Here is a 13,443-nt window from a genome sequence, read left to right on the forward strand (position 1 = left end):
AGTTGGGACAGAACAACGGGAGCTCACCTCGTCATGGGTATTCGAACCACCAACCTTCTGATTGGCAAGCCCAAGAGGCTCAGTGGTTTAGACCACAGCACCACCCCTGTTTGTATCCAGTGCTGTGAGAGTTCTGCTTTCCTCTCCTCTTCCTGGGCACTCCAAAAACCTGCTTTTGAGGGTCCCCATGCTGGCTCTAGGCCACTGGCCAGTCTTTTTCAATATTGTCTACACGGTGTGGAAGCAGCTGTCCCAGCTTTCAGACTGGGGTCTCTCAACGTACATGGAGAATGAACCTAGAACCCTCTGAATGCAAAGCAGATGCTTTCTGCCCCTGAGTGACAGCCTTTCCCTAGAGGTCTGCCCCGGCGGTCTATATGCAATGTATTTAAAAAGCCCGTGTAGATGGTATGGCTTATTGCAACATGAGCTGATACAACTCAATGTCATCCAGGTCCAAACCCAATTTTTAATTGAGGATTATTATTTCCATACTTACCTCTGGAATTATAACTAATCCAAATATCAAGCCAAACAGGACCAAGTTCACTCCATACATCCAACGTAGAAATATGAAATAGGAGGCCACTGAAGAACCAAAATGACCTTTAATAATGAGAAGGCGTCATTAGAAAAGTGCTGAGTTCAGACAGAATTTTCTGTGGTACAGGTACATCATTTAGCCCGGACACTGAGATCCAGCTCCGGGGGCCTTCTGGCGGTTCCCTCATTGCGAGAAGTGAGGTTACAGGGAACCAGACAGAGGGCCTTCTCGGTGGTGGCACCCGCCCTGTGGAATGCCCTCCCTTCAGATGTGAAGGAAATAAGCAGCTATCTTCTCTTTAAAAGACATCTAAAGGCAGCCCTGTTTAGGGAAGTTTTTAATATTTAATGCTGTATTGTTTTTAACACTTGATTGGAAGCCGCCCAGAGTGGCTGGGGAAACTCAGCCAGATGGGCGGGGAATAAATAATAAATTATTATTATTATTATGATCACACACAGGGCTGGCCCAGGATGCTTTGCCACTGGAGGCAAAACCTCGCCTCTGCTCCCCACCATAACTGTGTCCCTCTGCCATGTCCTGCTCCTGGCTGCCTTTTCTTCAGCCTGCCGGCAGCTTACCAATTTATCTCACAAACCATGCCTGGTTCTGACACACTGAGCAGGTGGCCAACCTCTTATCGCTGGTGAACTATCGACACTCCTGTGTCAACCTTCATTCTGTTAAATGCCTTTGGTGCCGGGTAGCTCTCTTCTCTGTAAGTAAAGCCCTATAACAACGGAGGCACCTGCCACTTAACGTTCTCCTTGCCTGATGCTTCTCTGCCTAGAGCTGTGCCTATAAGAGAGAACGAAACTGTGCCCACATGGTTCTACCTGCTTCATAGGGAAAGGTTGTGCCCACACACTTTCTGCTGCCTGTATCAATGAGAGAAACTGGCTGATGCCTCAAGGGAAACTGACTGGCCATTGTGACTGCATTCAGATGCAGTCCAGATCAGGAGTGCCAACGTGGCCCTGTGACCGAGGGTGCCAGGGGCCATGGGTGTCATGCCCTGGCACCATAATTTGTGGGTGCCCAGCCCCTTCATGGGGAATTTTGTGGGTGCTCAGGCAGGGAGTTGGCACCTATGGTTCAGATGGAGAAGAGACAATGGTGACAATAATGCAAGAAATGAATCATAGAACTGTAGAGTTGGAAGGGACCCCGAGTCTCCCTCTAACCCAGGCTTCCTCAACCTCGGCCCTCCAGATGTTTTTGGCCTACAACTCCCATGATCCCTAGCTAGCAGGACCAGTGGTCAGGGATGATGGGAACTGTAGTCTCAAAACATATGGAGGGCCGAGGTTGAGGAAGCCTGATCTAGTTCAACCCCCCGAAATGCAGGAATTTGCAACTGACCCATACAGGAATCAAACCTGCAACCTTGGTGTTATCAGCACCACAAAACCTCTCAAAACACAAGTTTGGCGTCTCCTCAGGCAAGCACACACCATACTCATGTTTTTGAGCACATGGGACAACTGCCCGTGTTGGCTTCAGTGAATAAATGGAAACCATTGATGGAGGAATAAGCAGCCAGCATGTGAAAAACTGGAGAAATATCAGGGAGTCAACCTGAAGAGGGTTGTAGTTATTCCCATTGAACTAAAATTGAAGTGATTTTTTTAAAAAAACACACACACCTTAGGACTAATATTAAAATGTTGTTTCCTGCACATCTTCAATTACCCCTGTTTGTACTGGACAAGCAAAGAAATCAGCATATACTGAAATCGTTGGTGCATAATGATTGGACGTAGACAACAAGTTTTTAAGTGGTCAATAAGTAGCATTCTCCTTCCACACTGAGAAAGAAATGATTAAGTCGGTTATTTTGAAGTTCTCCAAAATAAAGCATGCAATGTAGCTTTGATGCTTGCTCTTTTAATGAAATCTTTTTTATCTGTACACTGCTTTGGAAACAGAAGTTGAAAAGCAGTGCTTAAACTTAGTAAACAAAAGAAGTGTTTTGTGAAACAGCAAGCATGGGATGTTTCAAATGAGGGAAAGGTCATTATGTTTGGATTGTGATGTTAAGGTTGGTCTATGAAGATTCTTTTTAGGGATTTCCAAACAGTATCGACAAGCATTCTATTAAATAAGTAGAAATGTTAACTTACTTTCCACTTCTTTTATCTTCATTTCCCATGGTATACATTGTGTCTTAAAATTGTCAAAATCTCTCTTGAACTTGACCCATTTCTGGAAATAAACACAGTAGAAGGTAACGTTGCTCCGGCGCTGCAGGCAGAATTGTAGAATTGTTAAAATTATTTATTGCTGTCCTGAAAAACTAAAGATGAGCCCCTCATCTAAAACTGCTGGATTTCAACTAGACAGTGACATTGAGCTCTTTTGATCGATGACAGGGAGAACAAGTGGACTTTACTTTGACTTTTCTTTCCAGCAGTATACTTTACCATTAGACAGAGTGAGGCAGCTGATTTCTGAGTGCCAAGAAAGGGCAGCAAATTGGTTGATTATTATTACTATTACTCTCAAGGAGAGGTGTATGTGGGTTGAAAAGTGCCAGAAAAACTTAACTTCCTTGTTCATACTGCCTTTCCTATTTAGCAGTGGTTCCATTTATTTCAACATTGACTGTGCTTGAAATATGTATTTCAAGTACAGTGGTACCTCAGGTTAAGAACTTAATTTGTTCCGGAGGTCCGTTCTTAACCTGAAACTGTTCTTAACCTGAGATACCACTTTAGCTAATGGGGCCTCCGCGTGATTTCTGTTCTCATCCTGAAGCAAAGTTCTTAACTCGAGGTACTATTTCTGGGTTAGCGGAGTCTGTAACCTGAAGCATTTGTAACCCAAGGTACCACTGTATGGCTTTAAAAACTCAACTTCAACATTCTGAATTCCTGCGTCTGCATTTATTTTCTTTCTTTCTTTCTTTCTTTCTTTCTTTCTTTCTTTCTTTCTTTCTTTCTTTTCCTTTTTTTAAAACAATACAAACAATACAAGAATACACAAGAATACAAAGGGGGCACAAAACAAAACCAAAACCAAAAAGATGATATAAATAAAATTACATATATAATCCCACCACCCACCCTTGACTCCCCTCCACCACATCCTGATTTCTGTTATCTATTATATTGAATCTTTACATTACATTCCTTATCTGAATTATCTTTCCTATCTCATTTCAAACATCATTCTTCTTGTAAACTCTACAGTCTTAATCTGTACATTTCAACATATTGTTTTGTGAACAGTGTTTATCTATATAATCTTCAAAGCATTTCCATTGTAATCTTAACTTTTGATTACAGTAACCTTATTGCTGCTGTAAATTTTGCCTGTTGTATATAATGACTCATTTTACATACGTTTTGGAGGGAATTATTTCACTTTTCCATTTACTGGCTAATACTGTTCTGGCAGCTGCTGTAGCATACAGGAAAATTACTTTCTTTTCTTGTGGAATATCTTTCCCCAAAAGGCCCAGTATGTAAGCCTCAGATTTCTTTTCTATGAGGCTCCTAAGCAGGTTTTTTATTTCTTCATGTATAATATCCCAGAAACGTTTTACCTTTTTTCAGCCCCACCAGACATTGTACATCGTCCCTTCAAATTCTTGACACTTCGAACATAGGCTGGATTTTAATTTGTAAATTTTAGCTAATTTCAGTGGTTTCAAGTGCAGCAGCAAAAATGCACCATTCAAATTACGGGAAAAACTTACTTTCATCAGAGTTCCTCATGTCGCTTACCTTTGCCATCATCATTTTGTAGGCATACAACTTTTTTCCTTTGCCTTTCCCCAAGGCACCTTCAAACTTTTCAACAAAAGCTTGAGCCTCCCTAATTTAAAGTTTGAAAAGGCGGTTATATTAACGACAACAGCAATAATAATTCATCTCTGGAAGTTGGCAGAAGCTTTAACACTTACCGTTGTGTTGATCACAAATGCAGTATAACCACTGAAGTCACGGTGCTTGAGTTCTAAAGTAGTGCCAAGGCCTGAGTTTCATCATGAAGGAATCTGAAATCACGTCTGCTGTCATGTTATACAAAGGGGTTCTTATCCAACATTTCTCCTCTGTGATGATATTTACACTATAAATGTAAACTGGTTTAATTGCCATGGTTTCTTCTCTCTCAACATTGTGACTTGGTCATTGTTGCATCATTGTCCATGAACAACTTTCTTAGTAAGATGGCAAGCCACATTATGTTGAGGTAGTCCTCTCTGTGTCTCCCTCCCTAGTTACGTCAACTGACAAACTCCAAATGTCAACTGACCAGTTTACTCAGATTTGGAGCTTTCAGTGAGTACTAAAGGATGTATCTTCACCACAAAACCTACATTTTTTTCATGAGGGGTTACTGATCTACATGGTTCTCTGTGGTGCCTTGAATTGGTGGGGACATTGAAGTTACTGGACATGACTCACGTGAGTTCACTAATTTCAGTTGGTTTACTCTGAGTAGGGCATAATTAACCACAACCCTAATTCCTTATGTTGTGTTTCCTTGATACTTTAGCATCTAGTAACTTGCCCTGCTTTCTCTTCTAGCTCTACATGTGGGTCTTTGTATGAAATAATTTGGACATCATTTTGCACTATATTATATTATTATTATTATTATTATTATTATTATTATTATTATTATCATTATCATTATCATTATCATTATGAAAAACATGCTGCCCATTTTGCAGTTGAAATTGATGGTGAATATAAAATAACCCACAGTTCAACTGAATCATAAATCAAAATATCAGCACAAAAATCAAGACTATAATAAAACAAGATGACTATTAGATAAACATCAATATGCCAAAAAGAGATAATATTCAGCCAAGGGCCTTCTTAAACAGCCATAATGAACCATTAGGTTTTAAAACAGTTAATGTACACATGAAGCCTTATACTGAACCAGACAATTGGCTCAGTTGTCTGGTCTGAGTGACAGCAGCTGTCCCAGACAGAATGCTCTCCTCTCACCTGCTGAGATGCCAAGGGCTGAACTTGAGACCTTCAGCAAGCAAGCTGTATGCTGTACCATTGAGCTTTAGCCACTCCCTGATGCTGGCCAGTAAACATTATTAGCTGAGGGCACATTGCGTCATTCGCTGGAAGAGCCTGGCAGCTGTACTCCACAAATCAGTAATTGGTGCATTATGTTTCTCCTAACTGCTTCCAAATGTCTAACACCTGAAAGCTCTTGGGAAAGGATCACTGTGATTCGTAAAAATAGCAAAAAGCATAAATAATCAAAGAAGAGCAGAGAGCTTACTTCAACAAGGTTTCTGAAAGCCAGGCATTTAGGCCTGTGTGTTTTAATTGAAGCAATAAAATGAGCCAAAGCTGGATATCAGTTGAAGAGATTTCTACTCATCATCTGGCCTTCAGTTACAAAGACCGATAACAGATTCCTGCTTTCAGTGTTCTTCTTGTTAAGGCAACCGATATGGCAAACATTGGTTGCTTTCCCAAAGTGATATAGTGGCTGCAGGGCAGTTTCTGCAGTTTTGAAAGAGAAGCCTAAACACATACCTATCCCTTGTGAAAATGGACATTACTGGGGGGGGGGGTGTTGCAGGTTACCTCAGCACAGCTAATTTCTTTGCCATCCGCCAGGGTTTGTTTCTCATGATCGAAATGAGTTTCTTCTTCTCCTCCACTTGCTCCTTTAGCTTGGCCAGTTCCTCTTCGCATAGAGACTCATCGTCTGAGGAGTTGGGAGATGAGGAAGAACTAGGAGCAAAAAGACAGGACCAGACCAGGGACAGTTCATTCCTTTGTTCATGTGGTGAGTGCTTTGAAACCTTGCATGTATCAGCTCATCAAATGCGTTCAGCTCACCATGTGCAGTCACTGCTATGCACAGGGTCCAGTGTTTGGTGTTCCATTGCAAAAACAGGAGTAGCACATGCAAAAACACTCTGCATTTGATGACAGGTGTTGACCATGGATAGCTTGGCATGTGTCACATACTTCGTGGCTATTGTGTGTTCAGTAAACATGTGATGTAATGGTAGATGTAAGATACTGGGTGATTTGGTCAATATTATCCATTACTGATAAAGGATGGAAAGAAGGATGAAATGTGGACACTGATGCCTGAATACACAACAGACTACAGTGGTACCTTGGTTCTCAAACACCTTAGTTCCAAAACGCCAAAAATCCAGAAGTTAGTGTTCCGTTTTTTGAAGGTTTTTCGGAAGCCGAACGTCCAATGCAGCTGTCAGCTATTGTTTCCGGGGCGCCTACACCAATCAGAAGGTGCACCTTGGTTTTCGAACATTTTGGAAGTCAAACGGACTTCTGGAACGGATTAAGTTTAGCGCTTTTGTTTTTGCTATTTTGTGTTTTTGTTTTTGAGGCTTTTTCGGTTAGTTTGTTTTTGTGACTGTGTGGAACCCAGTTCAGCTACTGATTGATTGATTGCTTGATTGATTGTGTGACTGCGGAAATGCATAAAAGCCCCCTATCCAAACAATGGCTATCATCAGTGCAGGTAAGAATTTTTTAAATTTTTTTTAATCATCTACAATACTGTCTTTTTTATTTTATAGTACAGTACATTGATTATTGCTTTCATTTTATGGATCAATGGTCTCATTAGATAGCAAAAATCACAACAGACTACAGTGGTGCCTTGGTTCTCAAATGCCTTGGTTCCCAAACACCAAAAACCCAGACGTAAGTGTTCCAGTTTTTGAATGTTTTTCAGAAGCTGAACGTTCAATGCGGTTACAGGTAGGTAGCCATGTTGGTCTGCTGTAGTCGAAACAAAATTTTAAAATTCCTTCCCATAGCACCTTAGAGACCAACTAAGTTTGTCATTGGTATGAGCTTTTGTGTGCATGCACACTTCTTCAGATACATTGAAACAGAAGTCCCCAGACCCTTATATATAGCGAGAGGGTGGGGAGGGGTATTACTCAGAAGGGCGGTGGGAATGGGTGATTGGCTGATAGGTGTGGTAAACCTGTTGACGACTGTTAATGACTGCAGTTGGTCTTACAGGAAAAAGCAAGGGGTGAGATGGCTAAAAATAGCTTTTTAGTGGTTAAGAAAGCCCAACAGAGACTCGATCTCCTCAGAGTATTGCGAAAGAAAGATGTCAATCAATATTTGATGATCTCCTTCTACCGGTCCACAATAGAAAGTGTCCTTTCATACTGCATCACAGTGTGGTACGCTGGTTTGACATCAACTGATAGGAAGTGCCTACAGAGGGTGGTGAATACAGCACAAGATATTATGGGCTGTCCCGTGAATCTGCTGGATGAAATAGCGGAAGAACGTTGCCTCAGGAGAGTGAGGAAAATTCTCAGAGATGATTCACACCCTCGCCAGCACTTTCTTGATCTCCTGCCCTTAGGCAGAAGATATAGAAGCATGATTAGTCGCACCAACAGGGTAAAGAACAACTTCTATCCGTGGGCTGTTAGACTGCTGAATGAAAAGATAACAACAGGGCAACTGACTTTCGGGTTTGGTGGGTGTGCGTCAGTAAATGAGGGGAATTAAGACTAAGAGAGCTGAGTGGGAGCTGCTTGAGTATTCTCACTGTATACAAGTTGTACAAGTGACAATAAAGTATTTCAATTTCAATAATGAGATAAGAATCCAATGTCTCTATTCAGACCAGGTCTCTCCATGGTTTTAAGTTTGGTAATAAGTTGCAATTCAGCAGCTTCTCTTTCCAGTCTATTTCTGAAATTCTTTTGTAATAAGACAGCTACTTTGAGATCTTGTATAGAATGTCCTGGGGGACTGAAGTGTTCCCCTACTGGTTTCTCTGTCTTGTGATTCCTGGGCCCCCAGTGCCAATCAGAAGCCGCGCCTTGGTTTTTGAACATTTCAGGAGTCAAACAGATTTCTGGAACGGATTAAGTTTGGCACTTTTGTTTTTGCTATTTATTTTGCGTTTTAGTTTTTGAGGCTTTTCTGGTTAATTTGTTTTTGTGATTGTGTGGAACCCAGTTCAGCTACTGATTGATTGATTGATTGATTGATTGATTGTGTGACTGCAGAAATGGATAAAAGCCCCCCCCCATCCAAGCAATGACTATCATCAGTGCGGGTAAGAATTTTTTAAATTTTTTTTTAATCATCTACAATACTGTCTTATTTATTTTATAGTACAGTACATTGATTATTGCTTTCATTTTATGGACCAGTGGTCTCGTTAGATAGTAAAATTCATGTTAAATTGCTGTTTTAGGGGTTGATTTTAAAAGTCTGGAACGGATTAATCCGTTTTGCATTACTTTCTATGGAAAAGCACGCCTTCGTTTTGAAATGCTTTGGTTTTGGAATGGAATTCCAGAACAGATTAAGTTTGAGAACCAAGGTACCACTGTATTTGCATTACTCCTGAAAGGCACACATCATTAAATCTCAATTTATCTTCGTGGAGTACACAGAAGTGGTGCTGGGAAAGCAATGGACTCCACAGATGTTTATTTTGCTAAGAAAAGCAGGGATTTAAATGTTTGTGTACCACTCAGAACTGATAGAAAAGCATAGACGTTTTGTAAATAGTTATCTGTACCCAAGGCCCAAATATCAAAGTCCTTAAGCATATTTTGTGGTCTTTACCTCTCATCTGCATTTTTCTTTTTCTTCTTCTTCCCTTTTGTTTTCTTGTTTGCAGCATCTTTTTGCTCTTTGCTGGAAACAGTTTTTCCTCCCTTATTCTTGCCTTTTGCTGTTTCCTCCATTTCACTTTCTTCATCTCCATCAACATCATCCCCCGCTTTCTGATTTTTCTTTTTATTTGTTTTCTTCCTCCTGGAACTCTCTCCATCATCCTCATCACTTTCATCATCAGCATCCCTCTCATTTTCTTTTTTTGTTGCCTTAGCAGTTTCCTTTGTATTCCTCCTTCTGACTATCGTTTCATCCTCTTCCTCATCTGTATCTAAGGGAGAAATGCTTGTTTTCAATAAAACTCCCATCAGTTAATACAGAATAGCCTACTAGTACAGACAAGTAATCAGATGCATGAATATACATCCTCAATGACTGTCGTGGTCTCTGGATCAGCCTGGTTTTTGTATCACACCACTATAACAAACTTGTGTATCTATCGTAACAGTCAGTCAAGTGCCCTAAAGGTTAATAATACTATTATTTCAAGTATGTTAGGAGAGACTTTTAAGACATTCACATAGTAGGCAATACCACGGGTGAGTCCCTTATAGGAAATTTGTGGATTATTTTTTTTAAATTGCTAATTACAATAACTGAAAACAAATAGTCAAAATAAAAAAAATTCCTTCCTGTAGCACCTTAAAGACCAACTAAGTTAGTTCTTGGTATAAGCTTTTGTGTGCATGCACACTTCTTCAGATACACTGAAGGAAGGAATTTTTTTATTTTGACTATGGCAGACCAACACGGCTACCTATCTGTAACTGAAAACAAATAGAATAGACAACATCAACAAAACAAAACAAACAAACAAAAAAACAGCCACAAATGAAAAAGGAAAAATATCAATCCATAATATAAAAGTCCAAACAAAATTACATATAATCTTGACTTCCCTCCACCCGTATATGACTTCCTTCTCTCATTTTAAGTTTGATTGTTGTGTTATTAATATTATTTTACCTTTATACCTCTTATAACCAATTCCTCCTTATCTTTACCCTGCAAACTTCATTCATTGCATATCGATATATTTATACCAGAACAATATTCATATCGTATACCCTTGACCGAAGAACGGTACACTCCTTCTATCTGGGATGGTCATTCTCTTCCACCGAGCGCGCAGCTTCGGGAGGGACGCACATGGAGCGGTGAGGGAGGAAGGGGATCTAGCCAGCCAGATCAGCTGAATCAACCCTGGCGATCAATGGGGTGACAGATGTCTCAGCCAGATCGCCCTCACATCCATATTTTTTCATATACTCCTTTACACAATCCCACTCTATCACTTTTTGGTCTGTTTATACTCTTATCACTGCCGTAAGTCTTGCCAAAACTATAAATTTGTGAATTTAGTACTCCATTGCAGCTCCACTTCCATGCTTAGCCCTCCAGTATGGATTTAGTAGTTCACCAGTGCCACAGCACAAAAGTTTTGATGCAGCATTACAAAGAACTCCCTAACTGTAAGTGGAGTTCATTGGAATCAGCTGCCTTTGAGTGGTGATGGAATTTCCTTGCTTTCAGGTGAACGGGTGGGGAAGCGTCTGATCGGTTGCTTCAGGTCCAGCACACTTTGATTCTTCTTTTGGGATGAAGTACAGTAGACCCTCTACTTACGGCCGCCTCTACTTGGGCCCGATCCAAGTTGTGACCGCGGCAAACCCAAAAGTAAATACCGGGTTTGCTGCGATTCGTGCACGTGCATAAGTGGCTTCTGCTGTTTGTGCACACGCAGAAGCGGCTGCCGTTGTCTCCACATGCGCAGAAGCATGCTGCCGCCGAATGTGCCTGCACACAACGGTGCTTCTACTAGCGATCCGGATTAACTTACGGACGGACCTCCAGAACTGATTACGTCCATAAGTAGAGGTTCCACTGTAGATGATCTGCTGTACCCCTTCCAAACCACTGACATTGTCATTTACACTAAGAACCTTTGATTCAGCCCATAGAATAGAATCCCACCGATCTAATAGGCAAAAGTACTTCTCGATAAGAACCAGAGACTGTGTATTAAGGCAGAGGTAGCCCATGGGCTAAAGGAACGCGGGTGGCACTGTGGGTTAAACCACAGAGCCTAGGACTTGCCGATCAGAAGGTCGGCGGTTCAAATCACCGCGACGGGGTGAGCTCCCATTGTTTGGTCCCTGCTCCTGCCAACCTAGCAGTTTGAAAGCACGTCAAAGTGCAAGTAGATAAATAGGAACCGCTCCGGCGGGAAGGTAAACAGTGTTTCCGTGCACTGCTCTGGTTCGCCAGAAGCGGCTTAGTCATGCTGGCCACACAACTGGGAAGCTGTATGCCGGCTCCCTCGGCCAATAAAGCAAGATGAGCACCGCAACCCCAGAGTCGGTCACGACTGGACCTAATGGTCAGGGGTCCCTTTACCTTTACCTTTTAGCCCATGGGCTGCATCTGGATCTGCAATTTTATTTTTCTGCTCCTCCAGTTTGTCACTTTGATTACGCCTATGGTCCTGCATTGTTTTGCCATAATGTCAAAAGGCTGTGTGGTTTTGTAGCCTTCCAAGAGCCTTCCACCCCAGTTTTTAGTTTAAAAACCATTTCCATTTAGACAAAAAACAAAAAAACTTTATGGGTCTTCCATTATCATGCCATGATGCCAAAAAATTGTTTTATGGGCTCCTAAGGAACCCCCAGATTTGTCTGTATTTTACAATTCTTATTTCCCCCCTAATAATATATATGTGTTTATACTGACCACCCCACGAGTTCCCAGCTGCAATTGTGTGACGCCAAAACATTTTCATGGAAGGCGAAAGATTTATACGATCTGAAGAGAAACCAGAGCATTTTTGGACGCACCCCACCGCCACTCCCAGTTCCTTTTGGTCTCTCTTTTGGCCCAAACCATCAGCCTGAAAAGGATTAGCCACCCATTTTAAGGCAAGCACACACACATACACCCGACGGCTGGCGATCACTGAACAGTTGCTTATGTCACTGCCTGTATGCATCAGTTTATACACACTGCATGTAATTCTTGGGAAAATAAATTCTTTTAACACCATTAAAGGCAGCTGCTATTAATCTATCATTTACCTTCACTTTCTGAGTCGCTCTCCAGTTGGCCATCTATCTCCATCCCGACTGCAAAACAGCAAACAGAATGATCATGTTTATTGTTGGTACTTCAGCAAAACAGTAGATAAAAGGGGGTGGGGAAAACATCTCCTAACTTTGGGCTAGAGAAAAATAATAATAATAATAATAATAATAATAATAATAATAATAATAATAATAATAATAAATTTATACCCCGCCCTCTCCAGCCGAAGCCGGGCTCAGAGCGGCTAACAACAGTAAAATAATATAACATTCTAAAATCATTTCATTATAAAATCAGTTCAAATCAAATCAAGTTTAAAACCATGTACAATTCTATTTTTTCCTGCTTTGCTATTCTTAACAGTGTGCAAATGACTGATTTTCCTTTTTCTTGCAAAGGAATCTCAAATACATATTCATTGAGCATTGGGTATGAATTTAAAGCCAAGTTATTTCCCACAAGGTCCAAGAAATGGTGACCAAATACAGGTGATTCCATACAAACCATCTTCCATAATGACCTCTAATTCACATTTCTCCTTCTTCTTCTTCTTCGGCATCTTTTTCTCTCTTGCTCGAGGCTATTATGGCCACCAGTTATATATATGCAGTTGCGTGCTAGGCTGCCTTCTTCGACTACCTACTGCTGTTCACAAAGCACTGCCGTCAAGTCAACTTGCCACTACTAGTTCTCCCAGACATTGTTCTTCTGTTACACAGCCGCTTCATCTTACAGACTGCCAGCTGAGAGGAGATTCGCGGTACCAATCCTATCCAGCCACTTTCAGCTCTGATCTCTTTTCGACACGGAAAGCACCTGTTGGCATTACATTGCACAACATTACTTAAACATGAAGGAAAGCCCTTTAGAGAATGCTCTGCGATGTCTTTGGAGAGCAATGCAAATTCTAGAGTACACAGCACTGTGATGGCTTGAGGTTCTCATTCATGGCAGAAATGTTTGCCAAACCCTTTGCGAAACTTGAGGTGTTCCTGGAGGGGCCGGGCCCATGACTCACAGGCCCCAGATCTTTTTATTTAAGGGTCTCCAATATTTCTGGGTGAATTATGAAGAAATGGAGCATATGGAGGGTATTAAATGAGCGTAATGGAATTGTTCCGGAGCAGAATCTGTTGGAAAATTGGGAGCAAATGAACAGATTTGGGGTGATCTGGTTGGCATTCAAATTAA

At 41.2% G+C, this 13,443-nt stretch overlaps 2 protein-coding genes across 2 annotated transcripts in view; both read right to left on the reverse strand.

Annotated features, from left to right (window-relative positions):
- The window catches only part of TMC2 (transmembrane channel like 2), a gene marked incomplete at its 5' end in the record, with an annotated part of 54,156 nt that extends 47,677 nt beyond the window's left edge, over positions 1-6,479 (reverse strand). The window contains 5 exons of the mRNA XM_081163367.1: positions 500-606; positions 2,668-2,749; positions 4,273-4,363; positions 6,115-6,335; positions 6,450-6,479. Of these exons, the coding sequence (XP_081019493.1) occupies positions 500-606; positions 2,668-2,749; positions 4,273-4,363; positions 6,115-6,335; positions 6,450-6,479 (531 nt within the window). The remainder of the gene's footprint in view (positions 1-499; positions 607-2,667; positions 2,750-4,272; positions 4,364-6,114; positions 6,336-6,449) is intronic.
- Positions 6,480-6,718: 239 nt separating this feature from the next.
- Positions 6,719-13,252, reverse strand: LOC308597944 (uncharacterized protein). Its single transcript, XM_081213994.1, has 4 exons — positions 12,757-13,252; positions 12,246-12,293; positions 8,425-9,445; positions 6,719-6,859 (listed from the first exon to the last, which is right to left on the reverse strand). The coding sequence occupies exons 1-3, from the start codon at positions 12,809-12,811 to the stop codon at positions 9,120-9,122; spliced, it is 429 nt and encodes a 142-aa protein (XP_081070120.1). The 5' UTR covers positions 12,812-13,252; the 3' UTR covers positions 6,719-6,859; positions 8,425-9,119.
- Positions 13,253-13,443: the final 191 nt, after the last annotated feature.

This window comes from Podarcis bocagei (assembly GCF_964188305.1).
Source record: "Podarcis bocagei genome assembly, chromosome: 12".
Lineage (NCBI taxonomy): Eukaryota > Metazoa > Chordata > Lepidosauria > Squamata > Lacertidae > Podarcis > Podarcis bocagei.